This window comes from Cataglyphis hispanica, chromosome 3, assembly GCF_021464435.1.
Source record: "Cataglyphis hispanica isolate Lineage 1 chromosome 3, ULB_Chis1_1.0, whole genome shotgun sequence".
NCBI lineage: Eukaryota > Metazoa > Arthropoda > Insecta > Hymenoptera > Formicidae > Cataglyphis > Cataglyphis hispanica.
Genome location: NC_065956.1, coordinates 4,716,609 through 4,734,764, shown reverse-complemented (window position 1 = coordinate 4,734,764; position 18,156 = coordinate 4,716,609). Strand labels below are relative to the sequence as shown.

General features: G+C 29.7%; 1 protein-coding gene across 5 annotated transcripts; it reads left to right on the top strand.

Annotated features, from left to right (window-relative positions):
* The first annotated feature begins 3,153 nt into the window (after positions 1 to 3,153).
* Positions 3,154 to 18,102, top strand: LOC126848398 (protein lifeguard 1). Of its 5 annotated transcripts, none has more exons than XM_050589277.1 (6): positions 3,154 to 3,357; positions 9,990 to 10,056; positions 10,549 to 10,662; positions 10,754 to 10,937; positions 11,021 to 11,291; positions 11,416 to 12,364. In XM_050589277.1, exons 1-6 carry the CDS (start codon positions 3,352 to 3,354, stop codon positions 11,761 to 11,763), a joined length of 990 nt encoding a protein of 329 aa, XP_050445234.1. In that variant the 5' UTR covers positions 3,154 to 3,351; the 3' UTR covers positions 11,764 to 12,364. The 5 variants fall into 5 exon arrangements, with proteins under 5 accessions (XP_050445234.1, XP_050445233.1, XP_050445235.1 ...); XM_050589276.1 differs by lacking the exons at positions 10,754 to 10,937; positions 11,021 to 11,291; positions 11,416 to 12,364 and adding exons at positions 16,246 to 16,429; positions 16,528 to 16,798; positions 16,913 to 18,102 and having other exon boundaries at positions 3,298 to 3,357; XM_050589278.1 differs by lacking the exons at positions 3,154 to 3,357; positions 10,754 to 10,937; positions 11,021 to 11,291; positions 11,416 to 12,364 and adding exons at positions 4,662 to 4,708; positions 16,246 to 16,429; positions 16,528 to 16,798; positions 16,913 to 18,102.
* Positions 18,103 to 18,156: the final 54 nt, after the last annotated feature.

The window sequence follows — 18,156 nt, the reverse complement described above, 5'->3', positions numbered from 1 at the left end:
GCGCCATTACATCTACTTTTAAGAAAACACATATCCGCCAGAGAGGCCAATTTTCAAAAGACACTCTCTAGCTAGTACAGTAGTGTCAACTAGATTCATTTTAGAGACAACAAAACTACATGGCTAGATTCAATTTTCAGAGCCATGGTAAAACAGCCGTTGGTGCATGTCCGTATTAGATCCAATAGAAAATTGTGAAAAAATATTATAGATTTATTAATGTTTTATTAGCTGCGCGTGATATTTTGTCATTTTAGTATAGTATATATTACAAACAGCAATAATAAAATAATATAAAAAAAATATATATAATATATGCGCATATGAAATAAATTTTCTTAAATAAATTTTCTTAATAATTTTTTTCCTAATTTTTAAATAGATATAATGTGTAAAATATTTCGAAAATATTTATAATAAATTGATTTCACTTTTTTCTTATTTTTGGAATAAAAATATCAAACATTTTAAGCAATATCAAATTATGCTTCTTATTTATAATAGTTATTTATTATTATATATTGATAAAGGCTTGTGATAAAAACAACCATGTATAAATATAAATGACAATGAAGAGTCGAGCGCGAGTATAGTTAGCGTGTAGAAAAAAATTTTTTATTTATTATTAACAATATACATTAACGAACGTTTCTGCCCTTTCTTTGGCCCATCTTTAGCAAATATTAAATAATGAAAGACAAACTAAAAGATTTGAAACGCATGATAAATTAAACGCATATTAATTGTTATTAAAATATATAACGTGCCGCAGTAATATATGGGGGCGGTCCGTTTATGTATGTCAAAAATCGAGATGAGGTCGCTCTTAAATTTTATTAAATGCATGGCAGCGTGCTAATAAATTGCGTGAAATTGATGTTTAGATCGGAGGTCGCAGAACACGAGAATTATAAATGATCTTACCGCGTAAAAGGATGGTATAACAATGACGCGGTAAAAAGACGATATAACAATGACATGCAAATTTGAAAACGACTAGTCGAGAAAATTAATGTAGGTATAAGTGTGATCTTAAGACGTTTTAAGATACCATTCAATCAATAACTTATTTAATAGCCGTATAGCATTTTAAGATCGTATTTAAGACGATCTTGCATATAAGAACGGAGACTATAAATCCGATCTATAATACCATCAATCATTTAATAAATAAATTATGTACAATTTAAAGTACTTTAATACATTAATATTCTGCGCATATACATGATATGCGTAAGATATTACGACAATGAATTATCAATGTGATATTTAGCTTTAACGACATATTGTTTATGTGTTACGGCTTTATTATCATTCTCACGGTGACACTTGAATGTTATTGTGATAATAGGGGAGATATTTCATCGAATTCCTTTTCCACTTATCGTTCACGCAACACTTGAATAGTGATATAATAATTTGAGACGCTCCGTCAAATCAATTATTATTTCCCGATACTTGTTACGATTGTGTTTTTCTAAACACAAGTATCGGGAAATAATAATTGATGTAAATGATATAATTAATAATTAAATGATATAATTAATAATTAATTCTCTCTCTCTCTTTTTTTCTGCCCTCCCCTTTCCTCTCTCTCTCTCTCTTTCTCTCTTTCTTTTTCTCTTTCTCTTTAGGCAATAATTATTTCTTTAAAAATCAATTCGATTTTTTCGACGATTTAAATATGATTTGAATTGAGAAAGCACAATAAAATAATCGAAACACAGGTCCGAGTAATTAATATAAGCTATAAAGCTCCGTGATATTTCAATAGCTATTAAATAATCGATCTATAATTTAAAATACTTGTATAATTTAATATCCCGCTTGTATACTACATAATAGAGTACAGAAAATATTTTGGCAGCAAATCATCAATAACATCGCAATCGGCCTTAGTGGCGCAAATATTAGCGCGCTATTATTAAAGTATTACGAGTTACGACTTATGGTCTTATCATTCACACGGCGACACTTGAACAGTAAGTTAATAGAGCGCGTAGAGATACTTCGTCAAATTCCTTTTCGAGAATTCAAATCAAATATCGGGAAATAATTTGATACCATTAATTATCTTTTATATACATTAAATAATATATGTAATCATTTATATCTCAATGATCTTGAAGTGTGTATTTCGCGTGATGTGTTTATTTGATCAACTAATTATAAGAATCGAAGTGACAGGGATCAAAATTATAAATTACTGTCTTCTTGCAATCTTGAGCAATAATTATTTTTTTATCACTATTTAAAGTTAAAAGTATTTCGTCCAAATTAGAGAGAACGAGCTTTAGAGCTCTCATTCGACTTTTCGACGATCTAAATGTGATTCATATTGAGAACACGCAGTAAAACAATCGAATCGCAGAATAAAATAATTAACGAAAGGCTCTGTGATATATCACTCGTTTAATAAATTTATCTATAATTTAAAATACTTATATAATTTAACATTTTGCATACATATATAATAGTACGTAAAATATTTCGGCAATGAATTATAAATAAAATTCTATCTCTCAACGTGTAACGAGCTATTTTGTTTACGTTTTTTGTTTATTGGTTACGTTTTGTGATTATTCGCATTGTAATACTTGAATAGCGTATTAGGAGATGCTCTATCAAATATTGATAAAAATGCGTGATGATTAGAAATGAAAAAACATCTGCTTACAACAACTTTGTTATTAAAAATAATAATAATAATATTTTATAATTGTTAGATTAATTTATAATTTATATGTATACTATATATAGTATACTATATAATAATATAGTATTAAGCATTAGACATAAAAATATTATATTGTTATGAAAACTATTTCAAAACACATTTCAGAAATTGATTTCATGTATGTTGTATAAAAATATATCTAAATTTCAAAGAAATTACTTTTAATATTCGGACTTTTAATTAGAATTTCAACAAGCACTACACGAGATATAAAAAAAATTCTTAACATTTTAAATATTAAAACTAATATTGCATAAAATATCGCGATTTTTCGCATAATAATTCCCAGAAAGCCTGGTAATATGTCAGATAATATATCACGTCTTTGTGACGTGATGTTTTTTCCGTCCATCACTTGGACGGAATAACCCAGCTACGGACGATCGTGTGGGCTTCCTTTCTCCAGATTTAAGGGGGAGGGAGAAGAGAGAGAGAGAGGGAGAGAAAGAGAGCTGCCCGACCGTCGTGGGGGCTGATACGATCACGCGCATCTGAATATTTTGTGTCAGCGTTTAGTATTGTAAGATATTGAGTCTAGTGGTGGCCAAACAAGAAGAGGATGACGAGAACTCAACCGGAAGCCAACGGCAAAACGAGAGGAGGCCCGATATCATATGGGAGTACGTCAGATAAGGCCTATCATTCCTATCAATTTCGTTGAAGCGGCCGAGTGTATTGGCATCGCGAAAAATTTTTCGTAAAAATTATCGATTTTGCGTAAATTTTTTTTGTGTGTCCCTGCGTCTGGCGCCCAACTATTATCTCGTATCGTCGAAACGGAAAATCGATAGGTCGAAGTCGCGCCAAAGGTGTGCCGTAGGCATTATCACCGGCCCGAAAATTAGCAATTACACATCGCTAACATTAAAAATACACAGTTACAATTTTCGAACATTTACAAACGATCATATGAAAGAATCAAATTAACACTGCTAATGATTGAAAATTCTTAAAAATTAAAAGAACACACGGTTAAAATTATTAAAAAAATTCATTTGAGTAGTATTAACAGGCGCTGATTAGATAACTTTAACATCGTATAATAACGAAAAAAAAGCTCAGATCAAAAATTGGTACGGAACTTTTTGATTTGGATTGTTGTTGTGTATCTGATAGTATTGTTTATATGCGTTCATTCTGTTATCTCCTGTATACTAGACCGACAAAACTTCACGCGCGGCTAATAAAATTAATAAATCCATATTATATCTCTGCATTTTTGATTCACAATTATAATTCTAGCACGGACATGCACCAACGGCTGTTTTATCGAAAATTGTATCTAGACATGTAGTTTCGCCGTCTAAAGTAAAATGAATCTAGTTGACGCTATTGTATTAGCTAGAAAAAACGTCTTTTAAAAAACAGCGGCATGACTTCTCTCAGACTTCTTTCTTTCCGCATCTATTTTTCCTTTTCAATATTGCTGTGATACGTTCGAATATCCTATTCTTAGTATTCGTGATTCGTTTTTAAATTCGTGAAAAATATGTGCATTAAATATGTAAGTTTCATAATTTTCGCGCGATCGATGGATGCTGATTTTTTATAGCGTTTTTGAATGAAGCAGACTTGATCGAGCCAAAGTTGATTAATGACATCATTGCATCGTTTCTGCCAATAAAAGATTTGAATTCATAATAAAATAGTGATTAATCAGGGAATTGACCCGGAAATTGATCCGGGATAAATTGAAACCCGTTCATTCGAAAACGCTATTAGAGAATGCGTGAGCATCGGGAAAAAATGACCGAAGACGATCAATTGGGAATTCGAGAATGTAGTGAGAACACAAAGACACGTAGACGCTCGACACATTGACACGGCACTCCCCAGAAGACCGGCGACCGGTCCGCTTCTTATCCATCCGGATTCGGCGGAGCACTTCAGTCTCCATTCGGCCGTTTGTTTGCAACAAACTCATAAAGTGTTTCACTTGCGGTTGCGTCTTTCGCGCCATATAGCGATCGAGTAAATTTGTTTTTCTTACGCTACGCATTGTTGTGCTGCTATACTACTGCTAACTAGATAGGACCTGTTCTACGCGAAGTGTGTGCATTACGGGAGAATAATCTTACTCACATTAGTTTTTCCTTTGGTGTTAACATTCATACTTTATTTAATTATATTTTTACGTACACACAATACCGCACACTCTTCAATTTTACATCGAGACTGTACGCTATTGTCTTTGCTCCGAGGTATCTTGCGTCAACTCGCATATATTCTTTCGCTTTTCCCCATGTCTATGTCTTGTCTCGCTCCTAATTCTCGCTATTTACTTTTCAGCTATCGATCTGATCTTTTCACATATTATTCACGTATTATCCCCCCTTTGCTTTCCGCACCGTCTTTCAATGCTATTTTATAATCTTTTTCTAACTGTTTATTTATCATTCTTACCTAATATTATATTATGATTTCGTCTTATAAAAGTTGCCTATAGTTTCAGCCATTCTGACGTATAAAGGCCATATGGCACACAAAAAAAACTCAAGCTGTAAGACTTCAGACTACAAGCGAATTGACCAATCACGGTCGAACAGTAAGACAGCTATATTAAAACGTAAGCAACGCTGAAAATTTCGTTGGACGAAATTCTTAAGTCTTATTGTTTAAGTTCCTTTGTGTGCCACAATCCTTAGCTCGTTCCGAACTAATTTTCGCTTTATCAACATGATCCTAACAAAAGAACAGAGAAAAGAAAAAAAAAAGAAAAAGAAAAATCCTGCGCAATAATTTCAATGCTCACTGATACAAAAAAAAAAAAAAAAAAAAAAGTTTACACATTTTTTTTCTATCCTTTATCTAAAAATATTTATTACCCTGTACCTTTGAAATATTTTATTTATTTATTTTTTTTTTTCTTTTCTCTTCACAATAATTAATCGTTTGATTCATTCAATTTTCATTAGTCACACATCGATTTTAATATTTTTTAAATTTGTTAAGGTTCTTTGAATTTTGGCATCAACTTTTAATCCCTGGTTTTGTGTTGTAATATTTTTATCAATACCAGATCTCCTTCGTCATTTTTATGTCTTAAGTCGTATTGTATTTTATTATATTCTTTTACCGTATAATTAACTACGTTTGCTGCATTCCTTAACTCTTCTCTTTCTTCATCATCTTTATTTTTATCGCGATTATTTTTATTGCGATTGAATCATTGATTAATTGCCATAATTCGTTATCAATTGTGTTTTGCTGTTCGTAGCCTATGATTCAAAGTTATATTTAACACAATTTTCAACAAAAACAATTGTTTATTTTTAAAATTTTTAAATATTAAACTATCTATTAATGAAAAATATTTACTTTCTTTCGTTTCGAGTTCCATAGCAATTTATTTAATTTTGTGTCCATTAGTTCTTTATACATTAATTCATCTTTTACAGTAATAAAATTTATTAACATTATATTATAACTCAGGCAGTCCACATATATCATTTTATCTGGCGATCAATGTTTTATCTGGAATTGATAATTTTATTTAAAAAAAATGATCCAATGAGCAAAGCGAGGATTGATATTAATTTTTTTTTTTTTGTTGCCAAACTAGAGAATTACAATTCATTATTATTTTGAAATTTATACCCTGGAAATAGACATGAAATCGCTCGATAGCTTTAACGATGATCAATATTTCTAACTCAAAGCTATGGTATTTTTTCTCCGTATCAGAAGTTGCTTTAATAAAGTATGCAATTGGCCCGAAATGATCATTCGATTGTTTTTGTAACAGAATTGCTCGAAAACCCAGACTACTTGCGTTGGTGCGTATTTTGATTTCCGCAGAAAATATATTCATAGGATTACATAAACATAAAACAGGTTGAGATGTTAATGTTTCTTTTAGACGCGTAAATGATTCAACGCATGCAACATAAAAAAAACATTTTGCTAAATTTAATTCAAGGTCAAATTTGTTGCAATATCAATACTTTTAATATTTCAAGATTTTCTTTAATGTTATTGGAGATTAATATTTTATCTTTGCGTGTATTAATCTTTCGAAAATGCGTTTTTAAATATGAGTTTTTGAAATTCTGCTAGTGCTTCTGAGAAACCAGAAGGCAATTGTAAATATTCCATATTGACCACGGAGTTGCAAAAATAAAATATTTCGTAACATCAGAATAAATATTAATTTGATGAAACCCGTTTTTAATATCTAATTTAGTAAAAATTTTCTTTCCGTATAATTTATCTAAATGATAATTGGAAACTGATATTTTTGCGATGAACTTGCTGATTTAACGGTGAGTAATTTCATTACATCTCAGATCATTAGTTCACATTCATTAGCATTCTCACATTCTTTTTTGTTCATTTCTTTAAGCATTAACAAGACATTGTTGTACTGGATATATAATTGTGGGTGAAAATTAACTTAAAAACATTAAAAATGACCAGTGAAAATTATAGTAAAATGGTGAAAGTATTTGTGTATATGTATATTGTCTCGAATATCGAAACATAAAACCCAAATAAAACTTTTTTTTGTATCTTCATAAGAATAAATTCTGATATCTGTTGTCTTTAGCACATGCGCACAAGATTACGATTTCAAAAAATCATTAACTATTCTCACGAGTATCGATCATTAAGGAAATCTCCTTTATTTTCTGTGTTATACATTAATTTTATATATTGTAAAAATAAAAGAAACAAGTATGAATCAATTCTTGAAAGAACATGAGTAGATATTGGCAAAATATAAAATGTTTGTGTAAAAAAAATTATTGTTTTATAAAATGTTCGTGATGTATGACTCATTTGTGTTTCCAATATTTTTATATTAATTTTTACCCACAACATTGTTATAGCAATTGTAATATCTGAATTTTATAATAAATAAAAGTAAATAAACATAATATATAATATATAATAAATAAATATACAAAAATTCTTATAATCTTTTATTATATGTAACAAATATTACATAATTATTAATATTTTGCTACAAAAGAATAAGAAAAAAAGTTAATTAAAAATGATAAATACAGTCGTTACTAAAAAAAAGTTGGCACTGCAAAATCTCAAACACTCTGTCAGAAACGTGCGCTCTTTAGGCTACTCAGCCACTGCGCTTCACGCTTTATCGAAGCTATCAATACTTAATACATAATTATAAGAGTATGGCGAGTTGCCCTCCGATCGTAAAGGACAATTCCTCTCATCACATAAATAGATCCCATAAATAAGATCAGTCTAATCTTAAAGCTCATCCATCAAGGATCGGCACTGTGAGTCAGTAAACAAGACATAACTCAATGGCCGGAACCTGACTCTTCCATCATTATCGTGTATCATGACTCGACATTTACATAAGCATTAATTAATAATTGCATTAACTAATTGCTGAAGATGCTCCAATCAATACTAGGACCGAAATGTACAATAAATAACTATTTTAATTATAATATTTGCGCAATTACAACCGCCTTTGGTTCTTAATTAGCCCGTTTTTTCTTCCCCTCTGTTGTTGTGAGAGCCTTTTCTTTACATATTTAAATTGATCTAATTTTTTTTTACATATTTATTAAAAATATTGAATGCACATTGTCATTTGAGTTTTATTGCTCTCTTAAAACTGAACCTTTCTTGCTGGTAAATTAATTTTATCTCAGAAATCGCAAAAACTGTCTGGTAACAAATCACATCGCATAATATTGTCTTTTACTATTAATAATTTAATATTGTATCAAGCGTTCGATAAATCATTCAAAGAGATTTGATCGTGAATTTTACTTTAATAGCAATTATTAAATCATTGACCTTTAAATTAATATTATTAACGATTGTAAATAATTTCTTATTAAAAAAAAAATTTTTCTAAATACAGACAGTTTTATAAGATTCGCCATTTCCTTCAATCAATGTTTACACGCGGGTTGCTAACTCCATGTTTTAACGCATGTTCTGTCTTCAACCGGAGCAAAGTTCATTGTATTAATACAGAATGTCTCATGACTCGAGATTCATAGTATTAAGGGCATATTATTGAAGTCATTTAGAGTTGAAATTGTTCAATGAAGTATGTCCGTAAATGCTTTCTAACAAAACTATTAACCTTTAAAAGTTGAGATAAATATTTGAAAAAGAAACAGACATTTAATTTAACTTGTTTATTTCCAAATGTACTATAAATTTTGTCAAAAATTATCTCCTGCAGATTCAATATAAATTCTTGCTCTGCGTAAAAATGATACAGTTCGCTCCACTATATCAGAAGAATTTCTTATTTCTTTTTATTTATTTTTTTTTTAATGTAAATAATACCATACTGACAGAAAATGTTTGAAATATTCACATCAACTTTCGATAGTTGTAATTCTGTTAGAAACATTAACGGACACATATTTATTAAACAATTTCAAATGACTTCAATAACATGTGTGGACCTCGAGTAATGGGACTTACACAGAATTCTTCACGCCATTTTTTTTTGTTGCAGATTTCTCTTAATTGATAAGATGATTCGAACCTGCTATTATCGATTTGCATTTTTACTTATTTTTACAAGATAATAATGTGAATATAAATTAACATTCTATTTTATTTAATTAAAAATTATATTATGTATTAATCTTTTTGCAAATTTTTTAATTATTAATAATGGAGTCAAATCGAATTATTTATATTATTTCTTGAAAGATAATTTAATGCTATGAAATAAGATTGTGAGATAGGACTGCTAGATCTTTTGTGTACGCATGAGCCCAAATAGTCCTCCATCTTCTAAGGCAAATATATTATCTTTTCAAGTCTCGGTCCATAACTAATTAAGTCCAAAAATGTGGTATATTAATCATGTTTACTTTTGTAACATATCTAATTTGTATCTGCCTTTTATTATCGTTTGAAAGTACATTTTATATAGGAAAAAATATTAAAAAATAATATTGATAAATTAGCATGTTTGGAATTTCATATATGTATACGAAAATTGTAACATAAATGATATTCTTACAAGAATGAGTAAAAGATATATATTTAATATGATTAATATATTTATCTAATGATTGTTGATATTAATATGTTTATATCTTTTATAACGATACTTAATATTAATCTAAGAAAGGGAAAGAGTGACTGAGAGACATAAAATAAATGTTTCTCAATGATTTTTTAAATATTTTTACACTTTTAATATTGTCGTAAATATTATTTTATGCAGGTATATTGATATTGCTTTCGTAAAAGAGATCCCAATTATATATATATATAATGATAGATTCTTTTTCAGATAAAACAAAACCAAAAGATGACAACTTTGCAAGCACCTGGTGCGGAATTATATCCAGAAAAACAAGGTTCTAATCTCTCTCTTTTCCTTCTGTTTTTAATATATTTTCTATATTATTATATTTCATTATTTAGCTATTCTGAATCTATATTAAAGATCATTCAATCAACAACATTTTAATACTTGCTTAAAAGTGTACATCATTTTACACAATTTTTGGAGAAAGCACATTGTTAATAATAATTATTTTTAATCAACACTTAAAAAAAAATTATTAACAAGTTAATATATATGCAAGCGCGTTATAAAAAATGTTGATTAGCACGCACATACGCAGCTCATCAGGATTAGTTTTTGTACAATATATATTCACAAATATATACATTCCAACAAATTTTATCAAATATAATTAAAATTTAATCTTACAAAAACATAAAACATGCATTATGTAAAAGAGGCTGCTGTTAATACACACCGTTCTTCACGTTACTATAAAGTTAAATGCATATGATCGATATTGCAACGTTGATATCTATGTTTTTCGAATTTGATTGTGTAGGTCCACAGCCATACTGTCAACAAAATCCTGGGTATTTACCATCGCAAGAAGACTATTCACATCCTCCACAAAATGCAGGATATCCGCCAGCTTATTCTGGTGGGAATCCGCCAGGTAGATATACAGCTCAACATAATATTATTTAAAATATTTTAAAATATCATAACATTTTATTTATTCATTGGACATTACCATTTTTTAATAGGACCAGGATTTAAACCTCCACCAGATGCTCCACCAATTGGTGAGGCACCACCAATTAGTTCAGGACTTGAAAGAGTACCAGATCAATCAATAATATACGTGACTAGCTATAGAGAAGACCTTCTGCAGGATGAAATCAAAGGATTTGAATTTAATGATAAAACCATTAGGAATGGTTTTATTAGGTAAATTTCACTCTTAAAATTTATATAACATGCTTCAGATAGAATTTATAACAAATATATAAATATATATTTTTCTTTTATAGGAAAGTATATAGCATCCTGATGTGTCAGTTACTTATCACATTTGGGTTGATTAGTTTGTTCCTCTACCATAAACCAACACAGCAATGGGCTTTCAATCATGTAGAATTGCTTTGGATCGCTATTGGTACAATTTTTGTCTTGATGATATGTATGGTTTGTTGTACCAATATGAGACGTAAAGCCCCGATGAACTACATATTCCTGTTTTTATTTACGTTGATGTTTGCTTTCTTGCTGGCTGTAATTTCTTCGGCTTTTAAAAGTGAAGAAGTAAGTTGTCCAAAACAATTTTAACATTATAATCTTGATTTCGAATATTGTATATATGTAAATTTATACTATATTATATTAAATTGTAAGAAATTTTATCTATTTACAATTTATGTTTTTGCAGGTAATGTTAGCTATTGGAATTACAATGGCGGTTTGTCTAGGATTGACAATATTCGCATTTCAGACGAAAATTGATTTTACAGGATTACATAATGTTCTATTCGTCGCTTTACTTATTTTAATTATTTTCGGTATAATCGCAATAAGCTGGCCTGAAAGAATTATGACTTTGATTTATGCGTCGCTCGGTGCATTAATATTCTCTTTGTATCTAATCTATGATACGCAAATAATGATAGGTGGAAAGCACAAATATTCCATTTCGCCGGAGGAATACATCTTCGCCGCGTTGAATCTGTATCTAGATGTTATTCACATTTTCCTCTATATCCTGCGTTTTATAAGATAATCTATTATAAATAAGCTATGTCTTTTTATATATTATATTATATATTATAATCTTATAAAATTCATTATAAAATTGATATTAAATGCTTAAGTTGGCCGCTAATCGCGATTCCATTGTTATCGCATTATTCTGAACGTGATTACGTCTCAAAAGTAAATAAATCACAAGAACAAAATTGCAATCGTTTTAGCTAGTTAACTGGTAAGCCCTTGAACCGTTTTTCGTGTCAAAACTGATAAGATCGATCATGTTTCAAAAATCGGTATAATCGTTTTTGAGGTTGCCAATTTCAAATCCGAAGTCATAATATCGCGCATTCTTGAAATATATGTCCAAAAAGAATCTAATGTTTGTAACATCTTTTAGAATTCAGAAACCAGTCCAGTTGGCGGACTTGTGTAGATACACCGACGAGAATAATGATATCTCGTTGATGGCAGAGATGAAAGTTCAATAATATAATTTGCCGACATGTATAAGCCGATTCCGATCGATTCTAAATTTACTGATTCATCTGAAGTGATTTCTTAATTTTGTAATAATTTTTATCATTGGAAATTATTTCGCATTATTGAGGAATCGAAATGCTTTTAATGGTTTCTCGGAGATATCGTACTATTATGTAATAATATTAATATTATTAATTAATTTATATTTATTGTATAATTATTTTTATATTATTAATAAATAAATAATTATATTTATAATCAAATAAAAAATAAGTAATAAAAATTATAATATGCATAATTAATAAATAATTGATGATGATCATCATCATATTTAGATGATATAATTGTTTATTAAATTATTCATTGAATTATTTATTATAATAAAAAGCGCGCGCCTTGTTCTATAGTTACTTTTCTTTTTCCATACTGCCGTAGTGCGTTCGAAAATCATACTCGTAGAGTAGTATTGAATTGACCAACCAAGAGATAAATAGCATTTCCAAATGGACAAATTAATTCAACTCGGATCAATTAATCACTATGTTTTATCATAAATTCAAGTCTTTTATTAGCAGAGATAATGCAATGACGTCATTAATCGCTCTGAGAGCGATTAAATCTGCTATATTTAAAAATGCCAAAAGACAAATTTTGTCCCATCATGTGTTTTTGTATATCCCTAAATTATAGATCAAGAATATATAATGATAATTGCATAATAATTATATATCAAGAAACGAGAATTTATAGATTTATTAACATACTTCTTGTTAATAGCACATGATATTTTTTTATTCTAATATTGTATATTAGATAGCAATATCAAATTATAATTAAGTTATTATTATTGTAATATTTTTATATTCCTGAAAAATATGGGCATTAAATATCTAAATTTTGTAGTTCTCGCGATCGGCATGGATGTTGATCTTATAGTGTTTTCGAATGAAGCATGTTTTGATAGACCAAAGGTTGAGTAATGACGTCATTGTATCGTCTCTGCCAATAAAAGACTTGAATTCATAGTAAAATAGTGATTCATTGATCCGAGATGGATTAAAACCCATTCATTCGAAAACTAGATATTGTGCATCGGAAAATGATCGAAGATGATCAGCTGGGAATTCGGCGATTTTCACGCGCGATAAACGGAAGATTTGAAGAATATAGCGAGGACACAACACGCAGGCGCTCGATACATTGACACTCCCCAGAAACCGGCGACCGCGACCGGCCCGCTTCATACTTCATACTGTTCGACGGCGAACTTCAGTCTACAGTCGGGTGTTTGTAACGAACGTGCAAAGTGTGTCACTTGCGATTGCGTCCTATAGCGATCGAGTGAATAGTAGTTGTTTTTCTCGCGCTACGCATCACTTTGCTGCTATACTGCTGCTAACCAGAGGGGATCTGTTCCGCGCGAAGTAACGAGGTAAATAATACATGTCAACGCAATATTCGTGGGCCGCATTCGGGGAAAACGCGATTATCGATTGCAACTATTTCCAGAAAGATTGGATGACGTATCGAATCGACATACGCATTGCGTTCCCTTCTCGCTCGCGAGTCGCGCGAACGACAGCTGATGTTGCACGCGCGTAATTGCATGCAAGTTTGTCGTTCGCGGATATTGCACGCAGATTTCCGGGAGAAAGCGCCGTTTCTTAGTCATCACTCTGAGAGGGGGGGAAGGGAGGGAAGGGAAGAGGACTGTAATCACGCGAATAGATTTTCACGGCTCGATAATACGGCGCGACCTTGCTATCGCAAACAGTCGATTGAGCAGAAACAGAATGGCGTCTAACAACGCCGTTCGAAATTCGAAACATTTAAATTTTTAATTTTCTGAGAGAAGCGTTATTGATTTTTTTTTTTACATATCGTTTATTATCGCGCTGGTGTCACATCTACTGCATTCTAGATCTTGATGTCTTATTGCGCTCAAATAATATGACGTGCATATGTACATATATATATATATATATGTGCATTTTTTTCTAGCATGTGTAGTTGGGAGCGTAGGTCGTGTAAATGTCGTGTATACACGCACTCGCATTCTTTCAAGAAGATAATTTTTGATAAGATATATATATATAGATATTCAGATAGATTATTGTTAATGTATACAAAGGCGGTTATCGCGACATATCGTTTATCCGAGAAAAAAAAACTGCATTATTCTACTTTTAATTATTTTTTGATGACAAAGAGAAGAGCGATATAATACATATGCGTTAAGAATACGCGTCAAATGCGTTGTAATAATTAAAAAGTATTCGATAATTGCACATTCTATTCCTATTCTACGACTAACATTAATGTAATTAATATTTTCGTGGAATATCAGTCGTCCTTATCATCGTTCGCAAACATTAAATTACAGCTTGTTACAAAATGTAATGCTCTGTGTATAAAGATGCATTTTTCCCTATTCTTACAAGATAATAACATATATGCGAAGTAAATTAACATATTGTTTTATTCAATTAAATATTATATTATGTATTAATTTTTTTTGTGAATTTTTCGATTATTAATAATTGAGTCAAATTGAGTTATTATATTTATATTTATATTGTTTTGAATGATTATTTAATGCTATGAGATAAGATTGCTAGACTTTTGTAGCCAATGTGCATGAGCCAAAATAGTTCTTCATCTATTAAGGCAAATATAATCAAATGATATATGATAATGATGATCACATTACAGTACATAATTATATCTTTTCAAGTATCGGCCCATGATTCATTGAGTTCAAAAATTGGAATATATTAACTTTCTTTAATTTTATAACGTATATCTAACATATTGTATCTGTATTTTGTTGTCGTTTGAAAGCACTTTTTATGTAGGAAAAAAATATTAAAAAATAATAATGATATTGATAAGTCAGCAAGCTTAGAATTCCAAGTATGTACATAAAAATTGTGACATAAATAATATTCTTATAAGAATGAGTAAGAGACATATATTTTATTATGATTAATATATTTAAATTTAAATGATTGTTGATATTAATATGTTTATATCTTTTATAATGATATATAATGTTAATTTAAGAGAAGGAAAGAGTGACATAAAATAAATGTTTCTCAATAATTCTTTTAATATATTGTTACATTTTTAATACTGTTGGAGCATTTATGCAGATTTATTGATATTGTTTTCGTAAAAAAGATCCCTAGTTATATATATAATGATAAGTTCTTTTTCAGCTAAAACAAAACCAAAAGATGACAACTTGGCAAGCACCTGGTGCGGGATTCTATCCAGGGCAACAAGGTTCTGATCTCTCTTTTTTCCTTCTGTTTTTAATATGTTTTTTATATTATTATATTTCATTATTTAACTGTTCTAAATCTATACCAGAGATCATTCGATTAACAGCATTATAGCACTTGCTTAAAAGAGTGCATCATTTTATAATATTTTTACAAGATTTGAAAAAGCATATTGTTAATAATGATTATTTTTAATTGACACTTGAGAGAATAAAAAAAAAATTATTAAAATTAGCAAGTTAATATATGTGCAAGTAGTATATTAACAAAAGTGTTGATTAGCACGCACCTACACACACATGTACATATCTCATCATGATTAGTTTTTGTACAATATATATTCACGAATATATACACTCCAAGAAATTATATCAAATATAATAAGAATTTAATCTTACAAAAGAATAAAACATACACTATGTAAAATTAGTGGCTGCTGTTAGTACACAGAGTGCTTCACATTATTACAAGGTTAAATATATATGATATTGCTACGTTGATATCTATGTTTTTTGAATTTGACTGTGCAGGTCCATACCCTCAACAAAATCCCGGATATCCACCACCACAAGAAGGCTATCCATATCCTCCACAAAATCCAGGATATCCACCACCTTACTCCGGTGGGAATCCGCCTGGTAGATATATAGCTACTATAACATTATTTAAATTATTTTAAAATATGTTAAATTATTTAAAATATATCATAGCATTTTATTTATTCATCGAATATTACTATTTTTGAATAGGTCCAGGATTTATACCTCCACCAGGTGCTCCACCTTACGGTGCACCACCGGTTGGTGCAGGATTCGGAGGAATACCACCAGTTCAATCAGGAATGTATGGGTCTGGCTATGGAGAGGACCCTCTGCAAGATGAGGTCAAAGGATTCGAATTTAATGATAAAACTATTAGGAATGGCTTCATCAGGTAAGTTTCATAGCTTTTTAAATTTATATAGCCTGTTCTCGATAGAATATATATGATTATAGAAAATATATGTAAATACATATTATTTTCTTTTATAGGAAAGTATATAGCATCCTGATGTGTCAGTTACTCATCACACTTGGGATGATTACTTTGTTCCTTTATCATAAACCAACACAGCAATGGGCTATGAAACATACAGAATTGTTTTGGATTGCTTTTGCTGCAACTATTGTCTTAATCATATGTATGGCTTGCTGTACTAATGTGAGACGTAAGGCACCGATGAATTTCATATTCCTATTTTTATTTACATTGGCAGAGGCTTTCTTGTTGGCTATAGCTTCTTCGACTTACAAAAGTGAAGAAGTAAGTTATTCAAAACAATTTTAATATTGATTGTGAATATTGTATATCTGTGAACAATTTTACTACATTATATTAAATTGTAAGAAATTTTATCTATGTACAATGTTTTTGCAGGTTATGTTAGCTGTTGGAATTACAGCAGCGGTTTGTCTAGGATTGACAATATTCGCATTTCAGACGAAAATTGATTTTACAGGATTGCACAGCGTTCTATTCGTCGCTGTACTTATTTTACTTATTTTCGGTATAATCGCGATGATCTGGCCTGGAAGAATTATGACTTTGGTTTATGCATCGCTCGGTGCATTAATATTCTCTTTTTATCTAATTTATGATACGCAAATGATGATAGGTGGAAAGCACAAATATTCTATTTCGCCGGAGGAGTACATCTTTGCCGCGTTGAGCCTGTATCTAGATGTTATTAACATTTTCATCTATATCCTGACTATTATTGGCGCTTCGCGAGACTAATTGCTGTCAATTCTATTTCTATTTTAATTTATTATGTTGTAACTACTACAAAATACAAAGCCAGCTTTTACTTATCGCCGTCCTGCTCTGGCTCTCTGCAGTTATCGTCGTGAGAGTACACTGTAGGCGAGCAAGTAATGAAATGTAAAGAAGTATATATATATTATTGGCAAGACTTTAATTTTTATGAACATAGCTTTTACAAATTTTCGAAGATTAATGTGTACAAACTGCACGCTTAGATTCCAAAGCCTCTAATCTAGTTCCATAAAGTATAATATAACAAAGTGTTTCCTATCCTCTCTTAGGTATGAAACCAAATATAAATTCTTATAATTATTCTAATAGGATAGTATACAATATTATCATGACCATAAAAAAGTATCAGTTTTTTTTCTTTATTATATTATTTTACGTTATTTTATGTTTAGTATACGTAATTATCATCAAAATCATTTCTAAAATCATAAAAATGATTATGAAATTTATATCTTTTACTTTTTTAAATAAACTTTCTTATGAATTCTTTAATACGATCAAAAAATGTATACATCTAAATAAAAATTTATTATGATAATATAATTATAATAAATATATATATGTATAATATAAAATGATATTATGTGATATAAAAACACCCAGCATTAGTTGTAGTATTGTATTATCTGGACCTGACTGTAATTCTCCAGAGGTAATCCTGAAAGATGCTTATACCTGTGGTTGTCCATATATATATATATATATATATATGTATGTATATATTTAGATTAAATTGTGATTGTTTATTCTTTGTTCATATTTAAATAATAAAATGTGTAATTATTCTCCAATATTTCTGATCTTTTTTTTCAATTTCAGATAATAAGTATTACATTGTTTTCAAT